Below are 26,116 nucleotides of genomic sequence, written 5' to 3'. Positions count from 1 at the left end.
GACCACAGGGAACAGATGGAGTTAGCCCTAACTTAAACACATTTGGTTTTTCAAGCATAGGCTAGTGTGGGGGAGCACTTCTTTCCCCTCCCATGCATTGCGTCAGACTAACTTGTGTATGTTCTATGTATGTGCGCTATAGGAGCGTATGTTAAGTGTTTCCAGCTGTGAGGTGTTTTTCAAACATAAAGGCTGGACTTCAGCAATTCCAGCCAGAGAGCTTTGGGATCAGATTGGGGAAACCTCTCTCCAAGCAAAACCGGTTTGCTTGTTAATGATGCTGTTATCTTTTGTACTAATTATTCTTCTCTCATTCTTGTATCCACTCACCTCCTATATTCACCCCCCCCTTTCTCTCTCTCTCTCTCTCCATATGTGTGTGTGAATCACTCTCTTCTCTTGATCTCTCTACACTGACCCTGCATGTGAAAGCAGGCTAATGTGGGCTATTTCATCTGGCGTGGCAGCTATGCATTGGAGACGAGGCGAAATGGATTTTCTGCACGGATGAGGAGCGGGCCGGCCGCGTGCTGCGTGACCAACATGAGGCACCTATTCATTTTTCATGATTTAACTTTTGTCTTCCTCATTGAAGAGGAACTGCAGAGCAAACACAGTGAAAGGAAATGGAGGATTTTATGTTAAAAAAGGGCGAGATCAGCGAGCCTGTCCCGGTTTGATCCGCCGGGCGGACAGGTCGGAGTGTGTTTCCTGCATGCCTCACTAAGTCCTCCCTGAGGAAGAGTTCTTTTCTTTTCGGCCGTGTCTGTCAGATCCTCCAGCCCGAGCTGTTTTCTCCTGTCTCAGTCAGTGTCAATGAAGTATGGCAGAAAAGTTCACCTTTCTAGCCAGTGGTCTTTTAAGCCTAGCCTACTCCATTATTCCCTTTCTCTCTTCTTTCTTCACTTCTCTCTCTTTTTATTAGTCAGCTGCAGTCCTTCATAAACCTCCAGCATCTCCCTCATCAATCCACATATCACTCTTTCCTTCTCCTCGCCTGCCCTCCATTTATCGTCCTTGACCTTGTCGCACACCAGAAACGATACAGCTGTACACTCAGGCTGGTCTGCTTTTGGGGTCTGTGTGTATCCAGAAAAAAGACACAGAACAAAAACAACTGCTTTTTATGTCTCTATAGTCACTCTAAATGTGTATTGATAAAAAATGAGGAAACACCTTCAATTCAGTGTTTAAAGTCATCCAAATTATGATTAGAAACATATGAAATCTTTTAGTAAACGAAAAAAAGTGTTATATTATGTTTTATATTTTAGATTGTTAAAAAAAATAGGCACCTCTTACTTAGATGACAGCTTTCCTCAAGTTACATACACAAAGACCATCAAAAACGTTATGATGAAACTGGCTCTCATCAGGACTGTCCCAGGAAAAGAAGACCAGGTGTACAGGAAAGGTCATCAGAGTTACCAGCCTCAGAATCCGCAAGTTAACAGCATCTGTCTGTGTTGCCTGTGTACAGCAGTAGGAAAAACAGTACAACTGTTACAGTACAGTTTATTATGACTTCCTTCTGTTTGTGTTTCATTAATCAGTCGTAAACACAATCATGTCCAACTTCTATCTGTGGATTCATGTATTCATGGCGTTTGGATGCACACAATACTGCAGAACTTGAACTTGAAGTTTTACTCCAGGGTTTGAGCTTTGGAAGGCTTTGGAAAGCATAAGCAGGTGTAGTGCTGGATCTCTCAGTATGGCTCTACCTGGGGCCCTGTTCATTTACACTAATTGATTGTGTTAACTGGGTTCGAAAGCTTCCGAAGGATGCGCTGGCTGCCGCTTCGTAGTTCAATACTCCGATCATGACAGTTCTCCCAAGGATGATAACAGCCTGAAGTGTGAGTTGGATTGTGTTATTCCAGCATCTTTCCATTTTAATGCCTCCCTATGGATCCTGTTAATGTGAAATCCATGCTGATAAGAGGGCATTAAGGAGGGGAAGGAAATAAAGCACAGATTTGCCCCAATTTCACGCTTGTTGTTACATGACTTGCATGGGATTATGAGAGATTTGACACTGGGCCATGCTGATTTATCGGGATGCACTCTAGTAAACAGGGTGGTTACTTTCTCTAGGCTGTTGGACTGGGATTCCTTCCTTGTCTTATGGTTAACCCTTTATTGGCAAGAATAAGAACTATCTGTTCATTTGAAAAGATTTTAACATTTTTGAAAAAGTATTTTTATTTATTTGTTTATTTATGATTATTAAACTCAATTTTGAGATAAGCAAATTAGTAGTAAGCTTTTTGAGCATCCATTAATAAAGACATAATGTATCATGTTTGGTATCAATTTACTATTTAGTTTACTGCCTCTTTTTGAGCTTTACATTGATAAAAAAAGTAGTTATTTCTGTAGTCTCTCTTTGGCTTTAGTTTAATGTAGTTCTGTCAAAATGCTGCATAATGTGTTGTGACGTGTTTGAGGCCAAATTGAACAGTGCTTGCAGTCATGAAGTGCCTCCAGTGTCTCCCAGCTTCCTCTCAAAAAGCCTGTCAACTCGATAAAATGTCTTTGATTGAATGAAAGAGGCATGACTAAGAGGCAGAAATCTCTCAGCATGAGGTATACTACCCAAAATCAGCTTCTGCGTGCCTTTTTATGCGGGCAGTGGTGGAAGCAGTTTTATACCCTCTTGTGGCTATGACCCATTGTCTAATCAGACCACACCAGTACTCAGCCTGAGATATAATTGCATGCTGTTTTGGCATAGTCATCTGGTTTGCCAGATGTACAGCTCTTGGAAAAAAATAAGAAATCACTTCAGTTTCTGAATCAGTTTCTCTGATTGTGCTATTTATAGGTATATGTTTGAGTAAAATAAACATTGTTGTTTTATTCTATAAACTATGGACAACATGTCTCCCAAATTTCAAAGTAAAATATTGTCATTTAGAGCATTTATTTGCAGAAAATGAGAAATGTCTGAAAAAAAAGATGCAGAGCTTTCAGACCTTAAATAATGCAAAGAAAACAATAACCAATAACCCTGGTATTTAATCACAGTTTCTTGGTATCTTGGCATGTTCTCCTCCACCAGTCTTACCCACTGCTTTTGGATAACTTTAAGCCACTTCTGTTGCAAAAATTCAAGCAGTTCAGTTTGGTTTGATGGCTTGTGATCATCCATCTTCCTCTTGATTATATTCCAGAAATTTTCAATCTGGTAAAATCAAAGTAGCTCATCATTTTTAAATGGTCTAAATGGGCTTTCTCAATAATTGTACATGTAGTGCAAAGACTGGATTTTGAGGGAGACGAAAATTCTGTTCCTTCACTTCCCCAACCTTAATTCCTGCCAGACAAGTGCATCAAACCAATGACCTCCCAGTGTCAAACCCACTTTGTTAACCTAACTGTCTTCAGCTATGGATCATAAAGTAATTGAAAATCCAGGGACACCCAAAAAGCTCTAAACCTACATTCTCGTTTATATTTTTCTCAGAGAAATGTGAATCTGCATCTACCCAGCCCCTCTTGCAGAAGATTTTAATGAGCTAAAGTGGGCATCATCAAAATATAGCTGTGAAAATAGCTGCTTTCGGTCTGAGAGATGATGATTTCCCTCATTTCTTCATCACTCTGTAATGCATGCTCTCAGCAGGGCTGTATAATCTTGTGTTTTTTTGATGCGTATTTACATAAGGTGACCTGGAGAAGATTTTCTCTGATATCCTTCTACCTGCTGGGCTGAAACTGCAGTGGTGGTCACCTCTGCCTTAGATAACTTATCATCCTCCTTCATCTGCCTCTCCATTACTTTCTCATCACTCTGTGGCGGCTGTGGGGGCCCGTCACTCCTTGGCACCTCTGCTAGCAGTTCTGTGCAGGAAAAAGTTGTTACTTTTTCTCCTGTTCTCTTCCCAATCAGTGTCCGATTATTATTAATCATTCCAAACTCCCCCTTCACACCTTCAGCTGATTTCCAAATGCTTTAACCAATCAAATGGACTAATTGCGCCATTGTTCTGTACTATTGGGGAGTTGATGAGTGTGTGTGTGCACGTGGCTTTGGCTGCGGCCGTGTCATCAGCGCAGCCGAGCACGGACAAGGTCAGTGGCGCTCAGTTCCATTGCTGTTCTAATTACATCCTTGTCTGTGAACAATCAGAATGGACCTACCTCTGCTGTTGATTGCCATTGCACATCCACAGCTCTGACCTTCTGCTGATAAATGTGAGGTACTCTCTCTCTCTCTCTCTCTGTCTCTCGCTCTTTCTCTTTCTCTCTGTGAATGTTTAAGTGCATTAGCCTTGAGGAAATAGGTAAATACAGCTCTGGAAAAAGGGACCACTTCATTTTCTGAATTAGTTTCTCTGATTTAGCTATTTATAGCTTTATATTTGAGTAAAATGAACATTGTGGTTTTATTCTATAAACTACAGACAACATTTCTACCAAATACCAAATTAAAACATTGTCATTTAGAGCATTTGTTTGCAGAAAATGAGAAATTAAATGAAAATGAGGCTGAAATAACAAAAAAGATGCAGAGCTTTCAGACCTCAAATAATGCCAAAAAAAAAAACAGTTCATATTCATAAAGTTTTAAGAGTTCAGAAATCAATATTTGGTGGAATAACCCTGTTTTTAATCACAGTTTTCATGCACCTTGGCATGTTTTCCTTCACCAGTCTTACACACTGCTTTTGAATAACTTTATGCCACTCTTGGTGCAAAAATTCAAGCAGTTCAGCTTGGTTTGACGGCTTGATTCCTCTTGATTATATTCCATCGTTTTTTTATTTTATTTGATAAAATCAAAGAAACCCATCATTTTTAAGTGGTCTTATTTTTTTTCAGAACCGTACATTCAAGTGCTCTTTTTTATTCTTGGGTTATTTAAAACTATGGTGGATTGTATGATATAATACAAAAACCAATAAAAAAATAAGGTCATATCTTTGAGGGTGTGTATTTGTGGAGGTATTAAATTATTTTCAGCCAAATCTGCAATAAGTAATCCAATCCTGAGAACTGGTCAGATCACATGATGCTATGCGAGGTCACAGGACGCAGCTGATCATTGTTTAACCATGAGATCCAATACAGGCAGTACAGACTTTACTCACAGCTGCAGAAACCCATTAAATGCAAGGTTTAAATATGTCCTCAAATTGAAAATGGCTGCATTCCAAAGCCTAGGCTGCACTTATGATGGGTTGGGTTCTTTGTAGGATGGTCCTATTGGGGTTTCTTTTTAATAGTGGAACCTGTTAATCTCACATATGGTACAATCTTATGAGGTTTTCTGTAGATGTTACCAGAAAAATTCCATCTCTTGCTAAATTGTAAGCCTGTTGGGAGTTTTGGCTAAAAAGACTGTATTTGGGAATGCCGGTGGTAAATGGAGAATGGCTATTCAACAAAAGTTTGTTTCACTACACCTTAAGTTCAACTCCCATGAATGATCTTGCTTCATTGACTGGATGAGGCCTGTTGTGGGCTGTTAGTTGAGACCCCTGCCCTAGAACAGGTTTGTGAAGAACCCAGGTGTAAATTTGAGCAAGGAACCCATTCACTGCTAGGCAGACTCTTAGTCTCACTCTTAGTTTCACTCTTAGTATATTAGGGGTGTGTGTATGTGTTTGTGTCTGAGTGTGTGTGTGTGTGTGTATGTGTGTGTGCGTGTGTGGTTTCCTCCTCTCCTCCCCATCTCAGCTTCACTGTGAGTGTAGAGCGGGTGTTTGGAGCCCCTCCTCCCTGTCGTACTCAGACAGTGGCGGCGGCCCGCTCCTCTTTCATGTTCTCTCTGCTCCTAATGAGAACTGATAGAAATAGGTGAGCATCTCCCAGTGGGCTGCTCTCTGCGGGCCTTTAATGACTGAGAAGAAAGCCGAGAGAGCTTGCGCGAATGCACCAATGTGCGACTGTGCGTTTGTGTTTGTTCAAACAGCCACTGGTGTGTGTGTGTGTGTGTATCTGTCTGTGTGTGTGTGTACTGTAAACAGCGGAGTAGCGTACCACCCCTCCTGCGATCAATTGCCACAGCAACCCAGCACCTCCCAAGCACCCTGCAGCTAGCCTTGATCACTCTAAACTCCTCGTGGCGCTTCTCTCTCCTTCTCTCTCTCTTTCTCTCTCTCTCTCTCTCTTTCTCTCTGCTCGCCCAGCTCTCCTCCTCCTCCTCATCCTTCTCCCTCGATCAAACTTTGCCACTTTTCTTTTTCTCCCTCCTCCTTCCATCTCCATCGCTGTTGTCTATGCTATCTCCTTCCCTCCGTTCTTCTCTGCAGGAGCTCATCACACCTCTAATAAACTCGCCGCTCCCATAGAAAAGTTCTCTGTGCTCTTTATTTTCCCCTTTTTCCCTTCTATTGTTCGGAGAGATCGATAGCGCAGCTGCTTGCTTGTGTGTACAGCAACATGAAAAACAAGCTTGACCCCGCATGTGGAGAGCACACTTCCATAGCAACCACTGTGAGTCTTATAGAGGTGGAGGAAAAGCAGAGCCAGAGGAGAACCCTAAAAAAATAAATAAATAAATAAAAATGTTCAGAATACGGGTGGGTGATATGGCCCTATAATAATATCATGATTTTTTGATATTTTATGGTATTTTTGAGATAACAATACTCTTGGCGACATGACAAAACACTGAACTGAACACTGTACACTGATGTATTCTTGCATTTGATATGATATGGCACACCCCTCACATATATATATATATATGTATATATATATATATATATATATATATATATATATATATATATATATATATATATATATATATATATATATATATATATATATTTGTAACATAAGTCAATAATCCAGAATGTCATGATACTATAATAATGCACTCCAAATATCTCCATATATCCAGGATTAAAGTTAAATAAATTATACTGGGCAGATATAATCTGTCTCTAGTTGATATTTAATGAGAAATAAGAACAGTGTGGAATTTTTCTTTTGCTAAAAACAGCAAAAAAGTAGTACCCTGATGTGATAATTAGGGGTGGGTGATATGGCACCATATTTCAGGGTATAATCTTGTTCACAATATTCAAAAATGTTGGGGATACTATTGCGTATGATACGATATATCACACCCCTAGTTGAGAACTCTATACTTTTTATTCTGTGTACATTTCCCCCTGATCCTGAACACTGGATCCTCTAAATTATGAGATCTTTTAACTGTCGTAATGTGAATAATTCTAGCTTTTAGCTAATGCTACATCCCACTAAACTGACGTCACAGAACTGCGACTCAGAATGCCAGCAACAGTTACTGTGAAACTCCGGTTGCATCATGTTTTGGATTATTATCCTTCTTCACATATGATCATTACTTTGAGTCTGGTGATGTGAAGCAGTTATAGCTTGTGATAGAGTTTAAAAATTCAAATAATAAGAGAAAGTGAACTTTAGCTGCTTAGTGGTGCTCAGTCCTGGTTTAGGAGTAGCACTTCCCACAGGTTTTATTGTTTATATAAAGTCGCTGGTTTATACTAATTACAGCACACCTGACCCAACTAATCATTCAACTGTCCTCACTGAGGTGAGCTGGGTGTGTTACAGCAGGAAAACACTAAAGCAAGCAGCATAGTGAAACCCCAGAACCACAAAGCTAACCTAGCTAGATGAAGAAAAATTAAGGAAAGAGTGTAAAACGCTTAATGTGTGTAAAGCTTAACATGGGATTTTTTTTAAATCTATTGCCACACCTGCACTTTTAAGATCAGCCTCTCCAGAGTACTAATAGGCTGACTCTGCCCCTCCCACACACCTGTAGGACATCACCTGATTATTTATACTGGTTTTCTTACTCTCTTTTGCTCCAGTTGCGAATTATTGCCACACCTGTGTTATCAAGTGTTTATACTGTGTTTCCCATTTCTGTTTTTCTGGATTTACTGCCTGCCCGACGATTTTTGCCTTGTGTTTTTGGACTAATAAACCTGCGCTGCATTTGCATCTATTATAAGGAAAAAAATGCTTAGCATGGCTAAATGTACTAAAACAACAAGCCAGAAACACCATACTTCTCTCATTTATTTCACTGCATAATATACCTAAACTGAATTTTCTTAAGATAAACAGACCACTGCACTACAAGCCACATTACTAACCAGACTACAAAATGATGACAACTGCAGTGGTCTATTTGGATAGCTCCTTTATTGTAATTACCCGTCAACCCTCACCAGAGCCTCACCCAATAGATAATTTGAAGAAACACCATTTGGTAATTTTGTTGAGAACCTTAGACAGTAGACAGCAGGATTAACCAGCAGACTTCATCTGACTGAGGGATCTGTACCTACTGTCCATGGCAAGTCAGCAGATGGAGGAGATGTAATATCTTGTTCATGTTTTGCCATGAATTTTCTTTGTTTGCATAAACAGACAGAGCACTTAAACAGCTCATTCTGAAAGGGACTAAATCAGAAACAGGAAACAGGATGCTCCTCAACTTCCCAGTGGGAAAATGTGGAGAGAGCCTTTCTTTTTCTGGAATGGGAACCCAGGGAAGACCTAATTCTCAGCCTCTAACTCATCCCATCTGTATTCCCTTCTGCCAGATTCCATACAGTGCTGTACACGTTCCCTTGCTTCTCCTGGACTGAAGGATAAGATGTTCAGAACAGAGTGGTCAGATTCGGTGAGAAAGATCAAGCTGTGGAGCTCCATCTGTCCAAAGAGCACAGCTAGTGTAATACTGTAGACCTCAGTATGAACAGCAGCCTCCCTTCCACTTCAGTATCTGTGCAAAGATGAATGAATGAGCAGTTCTCTGGCCAAATCATATGAATTATTGTCTTTCAGTTATATTATGGTAATTATATTTACTTGTTAAATAATCCCTTTACCCTGTGTTACCCATGCTGCTGCAGTGTTCGTGATCGCAGTGTGCTTCTGAGTTAATTACATTTGAATGAATGTAGGCATTTACACCCCACACAGTCTCTATGGGCTTTAAAAACTGCATTGTTTTATAGTCTTCTGTTCTATTTTAATATGTGTTCTACACACAAGGGGCTAGGCTCTGGTGGCCTTTAACTAGGGCTGTACAACACATAAATATTGATGTAGTTGAAATGAAAAATTTTGCACATGCCACATAGGTTGCTGTACACAGATCAAGCAGAACATTATTACCACCCATTATCCATTTCATTTCAGCTCCTCTGATCATATAGGAGCACTTTGTAGTTATATACAGTAACTTTGCAATTACAGACTGTAGTCCTTTTTTGTTTTTCTGTATTAATGTAGATGGTGGGTCATTCTCAGCACTGCATTGATGCAGAAGATGGTGGTGGTGTGTTAATGCATGTTCTGCTGTTACGAGTGGTCAGGCACAGCAGTGCTGCTGGAGTTTTTAAACACCTCAGTGTCACTGCTGGCCTGAGAATAGTCCACCGATAGCGTCCTGTGGCCACTGAAAGTGTATGGGTCATTTGTGTGGGAATGATTTCATTTCTGGAAGGGTGACACCCAACAGAGTCGTCATCATTTTTGTGTATATCACCATTTCTCTTAAGCCTATTGAGACAAGAAGACTTTTAGTCATATCCCAGCCGAAGATTTAACTGAAAAAAGGCTGAGGAATCATTATGTTGGAACAAAGACACGAGGCAGTCAACTCTAGGGGCCCAATTTTAGCGATATATAGCACAAAGGTCAATTATGCATCTCGCAGCTGGATTTAGGGCGTGTCAGTGTGTCTTTTGTATCGTGAGGGTGCAAAAAATACACCATTGCATGGTTCAAAACACACAAAATTGAATAATTCTCTTACTGTTGACTGTTGTTATGGTTTTAATCAGTCAGTTGCGCACACCTGTATTTCTGCACAACATAGCCAACTCAACATGGATCTTTTCATTACAGTGTCAGTTACAATACTCATTATTCAGGGGGTGGTGGGTCCAATTCTTGCTAATGTATTTATTGTACACTGGAAAAGGACCAAGTAAGGCTTGGCCACATTTATACAATTAGCTGACAATGACCAAAAAATATATATTTTTAGGAGACCCCTTGTTACATTTGTTTCTACAAGTGTGTCTAGTGTATCTCTAAGTTTTTAATGTCTTTATCAGCATTGACATTGGCAGATACATACATACCTATATATTATCGGATATCGCCGTAAGCCCAGAATTCCCACATTGGTGCATCCCTACATGTAATCATAACCATTTACCAGTATTTGTTGAGAACCAAACTTTTAACCTTCCATTTTTACAAGATATGTTACATCAAGATGCTTAGCCCTGCTATACCATGGTCAGTTCTTGGGGTGAGAAAGAGTATTAAATCTGTTAGAGTTCAGCAATGTTTAGCTGTATATTAATGTGTTTAGATCAGTGGTACTTAGTTCTCCTCTGTCTATTCCATCCTGTTGCAGAATGTCATGTAATAACTCTCTACCAGCTGGAAACTCTTTTAGCTGTCCAGCTCTCTGATAGCCTTGGTGTATGTTGTGGGTTTTGCAGGCTTCATGTTCGCTCAGATCACTCACTGAAACTGTTTAGCTGAGTGAGTGTTTCTCATTACAATCATGTACTCAGGGTTAACAGAGCCCGTAATTAATTATGAAAAATGAACAAAATAGAATCAGCATTAGTGAATGATCTGAGTTGAAGGCCATGTATGCTGAAGATAAGGAAGAGGATTAGTAAATGCGATTACTGGACTTTCATTTCCTTGGGTTTTAAATCTTTTACAGTTGTTTTTTCTTGTTTACTGTAAGCATTTCCACACTATATACAGCATGGTTTAGCAAATGATTTAATGATTTTTATTCAGTGCATGATATCAGCATTGGCAGATGGCTGTTAAAAGGAGCATGCACGTCATCAGACAGATAATTAAATTTGACCTTATGTGCTCGACAACAGTGAAGCATTTAGACCAGCAGTTCTTAATTTCACCAAATATGTTTAAAGGGTTTCTAATTAACAATAAAGATATGCCAACCAGTTACATGTAAGGGTGGAACAAAATAACAATATCAGGATCTGAGATCCATTTATCCTTACAAGTTCAGGGATTCTTCCCATACTCCTTATCTCCAGAGTACTGATCTGTTTCATCTGTGTCTTATTACTTTACTATTTTTTAAACCTGTTTGTAATATTACTTTGCAAAGTATTGCCAACCCCTCATTAGTTCATATCAAGCACTTCTCTTGTTTCTGTCAGACTGGATGATTCGATGACACACATAAATCAAAATATATTAAACTCTATAATACTACTGCTTTTACTACCACTACTGATGTGTGGTCTTGGGTTGATTTGGGGGTGGACTTGATTTGACTGTTTATGGAGTAGCTTCAGCACTGGAATGCATCTATTATGTATTTTAAGATATCTGTTTGTGCCCTGATGTCAGAATAAAAAAGGTGTGGCTTTGGTTAGGGTAGAAAATACCCAGATGTAGTTTTATATGCCAATATTGATTTTTTGGAGGCCTCATAAAATATTTTCTAGGAAAACTACAACAGCAAATTCTCCTGAAATGCCAGTTGGGATTTGCAGCCTAGATCTGACTAGGGCTAGCCACATATTCTATAGAGGGATAGGTTTATGTCAGTTTGAGGGTGCAAAAACAAATATTATAACAGTTCTGTTTTTTTTTTTTTAATTGGCCTGTTTTACAGCTCTGTTTCCGTTATGTTGCAATTACCACTTTTAATGAAGAAACAACAGTGTTTTATGAACATTTGAGCTCTATACTATATTACTTCCAAGTACTGAGCTTTCTTTATTAAACTAAACCCAGGTACAGTTTCTAAATGTCGTCTAAGGTTAGATGTGTATTTTGAAAGACATGTGCGTATACCACTGTGATAATTATAAATTCATTAGTGTGAACACACACATGTTTGTGTGTAGGCAGTTGCAAATGAGCACATGTTCACTGTCAGCCTGTTGTGTCATTAAATAAGAGCTAATAACGTATTCATTAGTGTGATTTGCATGTTTTTCTAGAGACCACATCAGTCCTGCGTCAGAATTGAATTAGCTTAATGAAATACAAGCGCTTTTAGTAGCCAAAATGATGCAATTTCTCCTGAATCTCATTAGAAAGATTGAGATAAACAGAGAAGACTGTATTCTAAATATCTTCCCCAGCTGTTACCAAGCTTCAAGTATGAACAGCCTCAACATATGAAGGGAATTTTAAAAGCAATAAAATAATTATAAGCTTTTCTATCTGAGGAAACTCACCATGTGTGTAATGATGAAGCCATCAGGGCAACAGAGCTTTACTATGATAAACCACAATGCCATAATACACTCCTAAATTTAGGCCTTTAACAATAACTCATTTTCCTAGATTATATATTGTCCCAGAATATATTGTGACTGATATGATGGCATTATGATAAAACAGCATTATAATGCAATTAAAGACCAATAAAAGGTCAGAAATTGGATCAGCTTTCAGTGGGGTTAGCATGTCTGTAGAAGGAGAACAAGTTTTGCACCTCATTAATTCTCAACAACAACAACAAATAAAATCATACTTCACCAAAAATATAAATTATATGGAAACTGTACATCAAATAATAAAAAAAAGAACTTCAAAACTTAAAAAAATTCAAGCCTGAACTGCTTGAATTTTTGCACCAGGAGTGGCATAAAGTTATCCAAAGCAGTGTGTAAGACTGGTGGAGGAGAACATGCTAAGATGCATGAAAACTGTTAATTAAAAAACAGGGATTTTCCACCAAATATTGATTTATATATATTTTATAATAAATTTTAATTTTGTTGTAATATAATAAAAAAAATGTTATTATGGTGTTTAGAATGAGCTTGGGCTTTTTTATTTATTATTTTAATTTTTTTATAATTTAATTTCAAATTTTTCCCATTTTCTCCCCAATTTACACGGCCAATTACCCAACCCACTCATTAGGACTCCCCCTATTACTAGTGATACCCCAACACACCAGGAGGGTGAAGACTAACACATGATTCCTCTGATACATGTGAAGTCAGCCACCACCTCTTTTTGAGCTGCTGCTGATGCAGCATTGCTGAGCAGCCAGCGAGCTCGGAGGAAAGCGCAGCGGCTCGGCTACGGTACATCAGCTCACAGACGCCATGTGCTATGGACATCAGCGTAGGAATGATGTGTGGAGAGAGCGCCATCTACCCACCTGCAGGGAGCAGGGCTAATTTTGCTCCCTCTGAGCACCGGCAGCTTGATGGCAAAGCTGCTTAAGCTGGGGTTCGAACCTGCGACTTCCCTTTATTTGTGTAAAACATGTAATTATTAATAATACTTTTCTTCTTATACTCCCCCTACAGTTAGAGAGTGGATTTTCTTTTTTAAACCACTGTCATAAATACAAATCCTGGACTTTTCATATGCAATCGATCATTAAATATATACAAAACATGAACAAATTAAAACCACTGGTTTCAAATGAAGTCGTAGCAGCTTGTTCATGGTAATGGTCTCTCTGTGCTAGAAAAACAATGTATATAATAACGATATGATGTATTTATTTTTTTAGGCACACTGCATGTGTGTGTGTGTGTGTGAAAGCATGTGTGTGATTAACTTGCTGTGCTGTGTTCTCTTTTCTCCTAACCTGCTGCACCCTGATTGAACACTCTGGATATTGCCAGTCGCATGTGAGTACCGCTGATCTCCCGTAAACTAGCAGAGTACTTATCTCTCAGGACTCTCCATACGCTGTGCAGAGACGTGACATTTTAAAGCGCCTTCATTAAAACCATTACAATGTCATATTACTTTCACACACGTCATACAGCACAATCAGTCAGTCTGATTTGTTCCATTTGACGTGATTAGCCTAATCCTCCCATCTGTACACTGTACACTGTGTACATGTGATTAGAGCGATAATTTGGCAAAATGATCAAATGCACACAATTTCCCCTTTAATGTGTAAAATGCCAGTCAAGCCATTGGGTGTTTTAATATATCAGTTTGCTTATTTATGTGTTTGCTAACACTTTATTTTAAGAAACACAAAAGATGAGTTTATTAGGGTTGGGTTCTTTGAATTAGACATTACTAAATGTCAGTTTGCTCGGGTTGTATTATAATGGAGATAACAACATCCTTTCATCACTGCCACATACATCCTGATCACCTTCTGCATTAATTCATTAGATACAAAAAAGAAATCTCTATATTACATGTTATAATGTACTAAAAAATCCAGAACTATTTGCATAGATTTACCTATTAGTTAGCGAATGGCATAGTAGCACTAAAACCACCCCCCTGGCAGTCAACCACCTAGGACACCATAGGAACCACCCAGACACCATCCAATTCATCAACCTTAAATTGTTATTTCAAACAACACAAATAATCTAATAACACTCATATTTATTATGACATAATAAATAAATAAACTGAATTTGTAATACAAATGAAATGTGCATATTTAGACGGTCCATACTAGATGCCTCATAGATGCAGAGGATATGGATATGCAGATATGCATGGCTATTCAGAGGATATGGTTTGGGTTAGGGCAAGGTTTTAGGGTTAAATTTAAGGTTTAGGTTTGGTTTAGGGTAAGGGTTAGAGTTATATTTAGGGTTGAGTTTAGAATATGGTTTGGTTTAGGATAAGGTTTAAGGTTAAATGTAAGGTTTAGATTAAGGTTTCGTTTAGAGTTAGGGTTAGAGTTATGTTAAAGGTTGAGTTTAGGATATGGTTTGTGTTAGGGTTTAAGGGTTAAATTTAAGGTTCAGGTTAAGGTTTGGTTTAGGGTTAAATTTAAGGTTTAGTTTAAGGTTTGGTTTAGGGTTAAATTTAAGGTTTTGGTTAAGGTTTGGTTTAGGGTTAAATTTAAGGTTTAGGTTAAGGTTTGGTTTAGGGTTAAATTTAAGGTTTAGGTTAAGGTTTGGTTTAGGGTTAAATTTAAGGTTTAGGTTAAGGTTTGGTTTAGGGTTAAATTTAAGGTTTAGGTTAAAGTTTTCTTTAGGGTTAGGGTTAGTTTTATATTAGGGGGTGAATTTATGATATACTTTGGGTTAGGGTTAAATGTAAGGTTTAGGGTAAGGTTTGGTTTGTGTTTGGGTTAGGTTTAGGGTTAAGTTTAGGGTTTAGTGTAAGGTATGCTTGGGTTAGGGTTAGAGTTATATTTAGGGCTGGGTTTAGAATATGGTTTGTGTTAGGGTTAGGGATAGAGTCATATTAAAGGTTGAGTTTAGGATATGATTAAGGTTAGGGTTAGGCTTAGGGTAAAATGTAAGGTTTAGGTTAAAGTTTTCTTCAGGGTTAGGGTTAAAGTTATATTTAGGGTATTATTTTGGTTAGGGTTAGGTTTTAGGGTTGATTCATGGTTAGGGTTAGGGTTAGGGTTAGGGTTTGGTGTAGTGTTAGGTTCTGTTAAGTTGCATTTAATAAATAAATAATAAATCAGTTGACTAACATTCAGTTGAACATCTGAGGCATTGACTATCCAAATAATTCATAATTTCTGTTCTCTAAAAAAAGGCCATTTATGCAGATACAAATGTAAACTCCTGAAACCGTCACACACCTTCCTGATCTGTGTGTATGTGTGTGTCATGACTCAGGTGATTTCATATGATATGAAAGATGATCATTACTTCCGGTTGACGGGGAAGGGGGCGGACCAGGACCCAAAGGGCGTGTTCAGCATCAACAGACGTACGGGCGAGGTGGCGGTGAGCCGGGCTCTAGACCGAGAGGCCATAGCCTTCTACCATGTAAGTACTGCTGCTTCAGTATGGGCTTTATATTCTGCTGCGGTTGCTGTGATTGGGTTTTGTAGAGCTCTGGATCTGGTTTATCTCAGAACCTGTAATGAGTGTTTGGTGTGACTGGTGTTATGTGATATTATGTGATACATGGAGCTGGACCTGGAGACTCCCCTGCTCTGCTTGGCACAAGGAAGTGTTTTCTGTTGTCCCTTCAGATAAGACTTGTTATCTTGTTAGCTAATGCTAAATGATGTTTGAGTGTGAAGTGTTTTTTTTAAGTGTGTGTTTGTTTGTAATAGGGCATGAAGGGGACCTTCTTAACCAGATGTGGAAATCAGATCTGATTTTATGGGCGTTTTCACACCTGTAGTTTGTTTATCTGGTCCGAATCAGTTGATGAGTTTGTTTACTTGGAGCATATATTTGATAGCTGTGTTGGATCTAGACCAGATCTTGTTCTCACCACAAGTGAACAGTTTCAGAGTTGGTTTGAGACCTCACCTCACCTCCATTAGCAGGTCTAAGTCTGGGTGTTTTGATCCGCACCCAAATCTGATTACTGTTTTCACACCTGCTCAATCGTACCGCACTAAGAGTACAAACAAACTATAGTCCGTTTTAACCAGACCAAATAGTGCTGGTGTAAAAACGGCCTAAAAGAACAGACACTGTTTGTCCCTAAAGCAGCAGTCTGTGAGGTTTGATCTTTTAATCTGAATGCAGTAGTAATCATGAACAGAGAGGCAACAAAAGCAGAGTGGTCTGGTAGGTTTTCTGGCTGCATCATATCTTTCCAACAGCTTTTGCTGGTTACCTGCACAAACATGCAGCTGTTGTTGGTGGTGATGCAAGAGGGTAAAGAGGAAACCCAGTCTTTATCTTCTTATTTATGATGTTAAAGACAGTTAAAGCAAATAATCACAGAATTATAGACATGAAGTGCACTAGCACAATAAAAGAGAGCACAACAGAGCCCTGATAAAACCGCCAGATTCATCCATTCTGAAAGGAGGCCACACTACAATGCATGTTTTAAAAGTACTCTTCCTCACATTCGGTGCAACTACACATTCTCATCAGAGATGTGTCTAAATATCTGAACCATCTGGACCATCGCTTTGATCTTTGTTATTTGTTTGTTAGAGTCACAGTGGTTTGTAGAAAATGGTCCTGAATTAGTTTTTTTTTTTTTGCTGTGGTGGTGATACATGCCAGAAAATGTAATACAGTATTTTAGAAGGATGGATAGATAAAAGGATTGAAGGCTGGATAGATGGATGGATGGATGCATGGATATAGTTTTTGTAGACAATATAATTGTATACCAGCCCACTTTGAATAACTGTATGCACATCTTAACCCTTTAATTTAAAAAAAAAAAAAAATCTTTGGGAAGACTGTAGGTGCACTGTTTTACTGTGCATTAGATAATGTCTGTTCATAATTTGCTCAAAATTATTAATTGTCTTTAATAAATGGCTGGTTGTAAAGTTCTATCAGATGGTTCTATCCTCAGGCTATCTTACTGGTTTTGTGCAAATACAGACTTTTATAAGTCCACTGATTAATGACGTTCACAGTTGTTTCTCCTTATCTGCCGGAATGTTCCTTCTGCAATGATGAAAAGGATGAGTTTTCATCTATTCTGTGTGATCAATAGCCAGTCAGGACGGTCCCCTGTGTAGGCCTGAGTTTGTGTGTGTGTGTGTGTGTGTGTGTGTGTGTATGAGGGTGTGTGTGTTCAATGCAATTGTAGTCAGTTTAAAGGAAAAGAAAAAAGAAACAAAAAACATTATTATTTATTGCTATGACCGGCTGTGTACTAGTTGTCTAAAGAGAAAAAGTGAGAAAAAAGAGATTTTCCAACACGCACCACCTTTCAGAAGAAAGGATTGGCCTATGGCTACTCCAGATAACACGAAAGACAATGCAGAGCCTTTGATTCTGCTGCTCTGCCGATTGAACTGCTGCTTTGATTTCAGACCTCAGTTCCTGCTTTCTATCTCATCCTGTCCTCTGCTGTTTGTCAGATAACGGGGGGTTTGCTTAGGCTTCCGTCCCCTGAAGATGATCTGAGGAGAACTTACTGATTTTCCTGCTCGATGTGAACGGACATCGAAATGACATCGATGAAGCTAGAAAAGAGGATTTCCTGCAGGAAACACAGAGTGGATGGGATGCTTGAATGGATGGAATGAAGCTGTACATGCAAAATGGTGGCTTTCGTAATGGAGAACAAAACAGTGACATCTTAAAAAATGGGGGATTTATTACACTAGGAAATCTGTCAGAAAATATTAATAATATATATATATATATATATATATAATAATAAATATATTATAATATATTATTGATTATTATAGAATAATAAAAACATTGTGTAAATCGGATAACAATAGTCCATAAAAAAGTAAAAAAAAGTTAAGACTGTAATATTTTCCTTTATAATTTAAATAAATAAATGTAGTAGAAATGTAACACACTTTGTTAAAAAAAAAAAAAAAAAATATATATATATATATATATATATATATATATAATTCTCTATCTCTCTATCTCTCAAAAAAAAAAAAAAAAAAAAAATATATATATATATTTATATATATATATATATATATATATATATATATATATATATATATATATATATATATATATATATATATATATATATATATATATTATTCTCTATCTCTCAGCTTGTCCAGGAAGGCGTGTATAAAAAATGCCCTTCTCAAGGCTTGAATTTCCTATTTGAACTCAGACGTTGTCCAATCCAGACCCAAACCGATAAACTACTGAGAAGGATTTAATTCTGACTGTGTTCATTTAAAGGGGCAGAATGTTTATTGTTTTTATGATTTCTGTGCTTTGTGGTGCAGTAAACTTACAGACCAATCACGTGTGCTTTAAGATCACCAAACGCTCTCCTCTACCAATCAGATCTGTGCATATGTGGGAGGGCGGAGGAGAAGCAGGCAGTGAAAAGTTGCAGTCGGAGAATAAAGCGAGAAAGGCTAATACAGATGGTGCACACCAGAAAATACATTTTATAAAAGATACTGACAGTAATGTAACCTCGCGGTGTTACTTAGAGGAATTAAAGAGAAACAACCGAGACAAGAGTGCAAAATATTCCACTTTACTCCACCTGATCACAACTACTTAGCATGAAAAAAAACTCCCTTGCTCGCAGTTGCTCTCTCTCTACTCCCAAAACAACCCTACCTTAAAACTAAGGCAACCCCCAGGGGACAAAAAGCATTAACAACTCCCCCCATCAGTTTTTCCCCACAACATAACAACCTCTGCTAAAGTAATAATATTAAATAAAATAAAACTGCTGTTTTTAAACAAAGCTGATATTTTGGGCAAGTTTAGCATATACATTTCTCCATATATTGTACGATTTATCATTCATGTAATTATTAATAGGACAGGCAGGCCTAAATCTAATATAAATAAAATCAAAGTGAATAAATAAAGCATTTGGAAATAAAGTGAACATACAGATTCACATTAATAGACTTGATATGTTAAATTATTGAGGGTGTTTCCATTTATTATGTGATAAGTTGATAATGTAATTATTGTGACAGGTCTATTTAAAACAATACATATTGCAATTTGTTTTGTCTTTTAGTTGTTGTTGATGACATAAAACACTGACAGAACAACTAGGCTTCTTCAGTATACAGAATATCACATCGGCCTGGTGAAATTTTGGACCATGCTGAATTCTAATTAAATACAGCTGGTTTAGAGTATCAGCCAATACTAATACCACTTTAATGTCTCTCTTCAAAAAATATTATATTTTGACATGCTGAGAGATACAGAGCTGCTTTGATATGTGAAGTGAAATAAATATGTGAACGGAAGTGAGTAATATTACAGGATGGCAGCGTTCCAACCTGAAGCAGGAATTTCAACATCCTCCCTATTACAGTAAGTGGAGCATCAGTATGAGTTTGATTCAGTTATTTTTAGCTAGAATTGTTACATAATGCTGCTTTAAGATGAGCCTCTAAATGTAGCCTTCCTTTAAACATTCGGCTACTGACATAGTAGAAGAGAATACGGCCTGTCTGTGTGCTGTTTCAGGTAAAATGTATTAACATTTCACACTCAAAGTGTGTGTGTGTGTGTGTGTGTGTGTGTGTGTGTGTGTGTGCCAATTGAATCCTTGTAGCCTGTGCAGCAGAGTGTTTGGGAGCTCAGGTGGGATCAAAGCCCCTCACTCAGTGGACCACTTGACATTTACATATCTCTCTTAGCCACACACACACATACACACACACACACACACACACACACACATACACACACACACAACGCCAGCCACAAGCATGCATCAAAGACCACTGGCCTTTCAGTCCAGTGCTGGACACACACACACACACACACACACACACACACACAATTCACAATTAACACGCTGACCATGCCTGCATTTGCATACACACATAATCTTTCTCTCTCTGTTTTTTATATCCTCACTTTTTGTCCTTCACATTCTCTTTCACTTTCTTTCATTTGTACAACCTCTCCCTCACTAATCTATCTTTCACAATCTCTTTCTACCTCTTTGACTTTTATATTTTATTTCTCTCACTTTCACAGTTCTGTTTCACTGTCACAATCTCTTCTTATTTCTTTTACTTTCACCACTGTTTCTTTTTTTTCTTTTACATTCTTTTTCTTTTTCACTTTCACAATCTTTATTTCTCTGTCCTTTACAGTCCTTTTTTTTTCTTCTTTTTTTCTTTTTTTACACTCTCTTTTTGTTCCTTTCATGTTCACAATCTATTTCATAATCTACTTTTTGTCTTTCATTTTCACTTTTCTACTTTTCTCTTTTTTGCATAATCTCTTTCCATCTTTTACTTTCACAATATCTCTCTTACGTTCACAATTGTTTTTCCTTATCTCTTTCACAGACTCTTTCCATCATATTCATCATTCTTTGATTCTCACATTCATCTCTTTCAGTCTTCTTTTATTTCTTTCACTTTCACAATCCTCTTTTAAAATCTCTCTTTCTTCATTTTCACTGCGGCCTTGTTTTCCTACTTTTTGCACAATCTCTTTCCATTTTTCAGTTTCACAATCTTTTTCTCTCATTTACATTCACAATCTTTTTCCTTCTCTCTTTCACAGTCTTATTTACTTGTTCAATCTTTCTTTCTCTCATCACCATCTCTCTCTCTCTCTCTCTCTCTCTGCTGAAAGCATTGCTTCTCTAATAGCTTGTGCTACACTCTCTTTTTCACTAATCACACAGATGGGCTTGCTCTCATCTTGGCCACCTGACACACACACACACACACATGCAACCAGAATCCAACTCACTCCACTCTCGCGCAAGCGTCCAATAACTCCTGTGTGTGGCCGCGCTTCACCTAATTCCGAGGTGGCAGGAATTACGGTGTTCTCTGCCTGATCCCGCTACGGCACATCAGGAATAATTACTGTTCAGTTAATTCCACCTCCTCTCATGGCAGCAGTAATGACGGCCGGCGCGGTGCAGACTGTGGGCTGTTCTCCCAGTCATCACCACAGTTACCGTGTCCCACCACTGCTATCACTGCAGGCACTGTGCACCACCCACTGAGAAACAGCACGCCTTTACAGTCTCCAGCGCATTTCACTGCGGTTCCTCACTTTCATTCCTCCACTGGATCTGACTGTGTGTTTATGTCTGTTTCCTCATGTTCCTCTTGTGTGTTGTATTTTCAGGCAGGTATGTAAATGATTACAGGTGTGGTCTGAATAGACACTGGGTCTTCCTGAAAGTGGGTGTGAGAGTGCTTTCCCTGCTGCCCTAACTGTCAGGGGCTACTTTTGGGTAAAAAAAAAAAATAAATAAAAGTCATGGAACACAATGCTATTGCTTAATGCTATGTCAGTGTACAGTGCTGTGAAAATGTATTTGCCCTCTTACTGATTTTTTTTGGTTTTGTTTTTGCTTTTTGGTCGTACTTACATTTGTCAGCTAATCAAACAAACTTTTATATCAGAAAAAATAACTACAAAAGGCAGTTTTTAAATGATAATTTCATTATTAAGGAAAAAAAAAACAATCCAAACCCTCCTGGGCCTCTATAAAAAAAAAGAAAAAAAGAAATTGCATTCCAAAAAGAATTTAAGCTCAGGTGTACTTGGGTTCTGCAGCAGGACAATGATCTGAAGCACACCAGCAAGTCCACCTCCAAATTATTGAAAAAACTTAATAAATGTTTTGGAGCAGCCTAGTCAAAGTCTGATTAAGATGCTGTAACGTGATCTTAAACAGGCGGATCATGCTCCAAAACCTGATAATATGGCTGCTTTTAAACAATTCTATAATGGCTCAACTAAGCTATTAGGTATAGCGGGCTAGATTGGTTTGAATAGATTTTGTTCCCTTAATAAATTGAATTATCATTTAAAAATGGGTTAATCAAAGACTGGTTGGAACTGAAGTCGTAACAGATTGTAAAAAAAAAAAAAAAAAAAAAAAAAAAAAAAGATGTGGTGATTGTTTCATTTAAATGCAAAATATCAGCCTAAATATGCAACTGACCCACCAGTCTGTTCATTCCATAGCAGATCTGTGTGTATCTGCGCTTGTTTGTTTCTGTGTGTGTGTGTGTGTGTGTGTGTGTGTGTTTGTTAGGGAGCATCTTTCATGTGTGTCTGTACAGCTGGACTTGAGCTGCTGTCTGCTGTTATCAGCCATAACTGAGATAAAGACTATCACAGCTCTGAGAGGAGCTAAAGAGGAGATATGAGTAGAAACACAGATGTGAGTGAAAACACACACAGCGTCAAGGTTACACACACACACACGCACACACACACACACACACACAAACACACACAAACACACACACACACACACACACACAAACACACGGGCAAACAGGCAGCAGCTGCATCATCAGAATAATTCACACTTTTTTATTTTCACACAACAGCCGTCTGAAACCGTTGTTAAAGCTTGCACATTTTCTGCAAATACAGTAGCAGACAAGCAGACACACACACATCCACACACACACACACACACACACACACACACAGATCCACCGAGGGACAGTTCCTGAAGTGAAAAAGGCATAACATTGCTACTGAAGGTCTAACTGACCATGCAATTGACATATTTGAAGCATTTTCTCCTACTGGTGACTGTGTAATTATGCTCTTCACTCTGCTATTCATGGTCAGAGTGCTGCTGGACCCCGGGCCACGAGGATAAAAGCTCTATTATTGGACTAGTCTGGAGACAGGCCTCAATGTCACGCCTGCTTAATTCCCTCTAAAAGCTCCTTCTGTAGCATATCTGCTTTGTTGGACTGAAACTATAGAATACTGTATCCTCTATTGTTTTACTGTAGTTAGGACTCAACCCATGTCATCAAGTTCACTTTTTGGAACTATAGAATAGCTATTAGTGCTCAATTTGGCAGTATGTTTTAATTTGATTGCCTAATTAAATTCACATTGCTGTCAGATATATTTATATATATTCATCTATTTATATTTCGGAAGGAATTTAGCCGTCTAACAAACGTGCCAGTTTTTCAAACTATTGATTTTCTTTTCTCCTATAGAAATGAATGGGGTGCACAAGTTATAAAATGCTCTGTCAACACTTTAGTAACAACCAAGCAACTCCATAACAGTACCCTAACATATATATAAAACACACAATAAGAAAACAAAAGCTATAATAAAATAATAAAAATAAATAAATAAATAAATAAATAATAAAAAAAGGATACTTTAGGCACATAGCAACACCACTGCAACCACATAGCAACACAGCCTATTGGAAAAAAACTACCAAGCAACCTGTACCAAACACATGGTATACCATAGCAGTCACCTAGCAACACCACTGCAACCACATAGCAACATCAAAGTAATCACTTGGACACTACCAACATAATACATAATATACCATAACAGCCACCATGTAACACCACTGTGATTACCTAGCAACATATAATTGTAACCACTTCAAAACTATCAAGCAAAACCATACCATACCAACCATAACGATTACATATCATAGCAGCCACCTAGCAACACCATTACAACCGCATAGCAACATCATAGTAACCACATGACACAACTAAGCAACATATACCAACAACAGGACATACAGACATACCGTAGCAGCCACATTGCAACACCATTGCAACCACATAGCAACACATATTTGTAACCAATTGGACACTATCAAGCAGCACTATGCAATACCAATCATATGATATACCATAGCAGCCACCTAGCAACACCCCTGCAACTACATAGCAACATCATAGTAGCCGTATACAACATCATGATACACCATAGCAACTTCCTAGCAAAATTGTAATACATTTACATTGTAATAAATGGTGTTGCCACTTTCTTATTACTTTATTTATTGAATATAAGTGCAAAAGGGAATAATTAAAAAAAAAAGTTTATATAGCTAAATAAGAATGAGTTTTTCTTAAATTTACCAAATGCTGAATCTAAAAGCACTCTGCTCATCTTTAGCACTTTAGAACTGTCTGGTGTGTTTGTGCTCCCAGACGTGCACTATATGTTTTAGGAGTGGCACAGAAATTGTAGTTAATTAGGCCACAACTTGTCCTGATATAATTTGTATTGCATTAATAATAGTAATGATCTTGATTTGCATAGCACTCTTCTCAACAAGCTTGCAAAGTGTTTGAAAGTTAAGAAAACTGTGAGAATAATAGATATAAAAACAGTATATAAACTGAAATTAATATGACATGGTAATATCTGTTGAGTAACATGTCAGGAGAATCTCACATTTCACACTTTACAAAAAACAATTATGAACGATCTAATTAGTGAGAGATGTTTTTAAACATGGTTTTAAACATGATGCCATGACATCTTTTACATTTTGTTTTCCAATTAGATGTGTGAATTTAGCATGTCAAATAATAACTGAGTATTATATTTCATTAGTAGACTCTCTTTGTGTTAGGAGACCCGTTCTTTTTGGCTGGATGAGCCGTATGGAGTGTTTAAGTAGACGACCTGTGTTTGCTTGTCAGTTTGTCTGTTTTTCACAGTCCAGTTTTCCATGACCTCAGCGTGCCCCCTGCCTTATTAGCAAAAGCTTTATTGGATGGAAAGCCGAGTTTTAGTGGAGTAATGATGAAAGTGCGGGAAAGGCTGGAAAACAGAAAGCAGAGTTAATGGAGCTAAATTCTGGGAAAGCGAAGCAGTGCTGGTGAACATGAGCACTGGATTACTGCCGCCAGGTAATGAAGAGCTAGATGAAGGCTCAAAAGACTGGAACTCCTCCAAATGCTGGAAAACCAACTGAGGTTTCCATCCAAAAACCCAGATGCTCAGCATGTGTGCTGCATAAAAGAGTGTATGTGTGGAAATCTCTTGGGTTTTCCTGTGGAAGTGGGAAGTTATACTCTATCCTGGCTTTGTTTTTTTTTTGTTTTGTTTTTTTTTTCTATTTTTTTTATGTAAACCTCTTATCCTGTGCTGCGATGTATTTAATGGAATGTATACAACACTAATTAGAGTTGGACTAATCACTGTATCGGGGGTTGATCACCAATGCAAATGCAATGCAAGGGAAAAGCTACAGTAGATGCTGCATTACCTTTCCAGGTGATTAGGAATGCAATGGTTAGTCGACATAATGGACAACATCGACTATAAAAATAAAATAAAAAATTGTTGAGGAGGAAATTCATAGTCAATGCATTCTTAGTGTGCAGTACACAAGGTGCTGAGGAGAAATGTTAATAATGGGGAAAACACTCGGCCCACTTGCTCTGTCTCTCTAAACATGTCTAAACACTACAGATATGGGACAAGACCACAGCCATACTTACTGCATATCAGCTCATTACACATTTAAACATATTCTCACAGTTTAAATCCCACATTTAATGCTTTTGCTGTTTCTTGAGTGACATAAAAAAAAGCAGAGAGTGAGTTTACTGCCAGTTGCTGCTGCACAGAGAGCAGGTAGACTTTCCTAGAAAACGTTTTATTGAAAAAAAGCCTTCAGGAAGATTTAGCAGACTCTGTAGTCACGGTGCACTGTTCTATGCTGTTAAAAGTATAAGTTCCTTAAAGGAACTTTAGGTGTAAACCTCTTGAGAAACCTGTAAAGGTGCTTTGATCATCACCCAGGAAAGCTTAAGGTATTCAAGGGACATTTTCTTCTAAAAAACCTTTCCTTGAATGCTCCTCAAAGCACCTCAAGGGTTTTTTTCCACTGTTTCAAATTGAGGAATTCCTAAAAAATCATCAAGGAACTTGAATGATCTTCATGCGGCTACACTAAACAATATTCTGAGGACAAAAACTCAATGGGGGATAATTAAGAGCTGTTCACTCGCTCGGTTTAAACAAAT

The 26,116-nt window shown here is 38.0% G+C and overlaps 1 protein-coding gene across 1 annotated transcript in view; it reads left to right on the top strand.

The window, feature by feature from the left end:
• The window catches only part of cdh13 (cadherin 13, H-cadherin (heart)), a 589,258-nt gene that overhangs the window by 245,488 nt on the left and 317,654 nt on the right, over positions 1-26,116 (top strand). The window contains exon 5 of the mRNA XM_022679628.2: positions 15,570-15,722. Within this exon, the coding sequence (XP_022535349.2) occupies positions 15,570-15,722 (153 nt within the window). The remainder of the gene's footprint in view (positions 1-15,569; positions 15,723-26,116) is intronic.

This window comes from Astyanax mexicanus, chromosome 9 (genome assembly GCF_023375975.1).
Source record: "Astyanax mexicanus isolate ESR-SI-001 chromosome 9, AstMex3_surface, whole genome shotgun sequence".
Taxonomy (NCBI): domain Eukaryota; kingdom Metazoa; phylum Chordata; class Actinopteri; order Characiformes; family Acestrorhamphidae; genus Astyanax; species Astyanax mexicanus.
The sequence above is the reverse complement of the archived record's forward strand: the minus strand, read 5'-3'. Positions and strand labels throughout refer to the sequence as shown.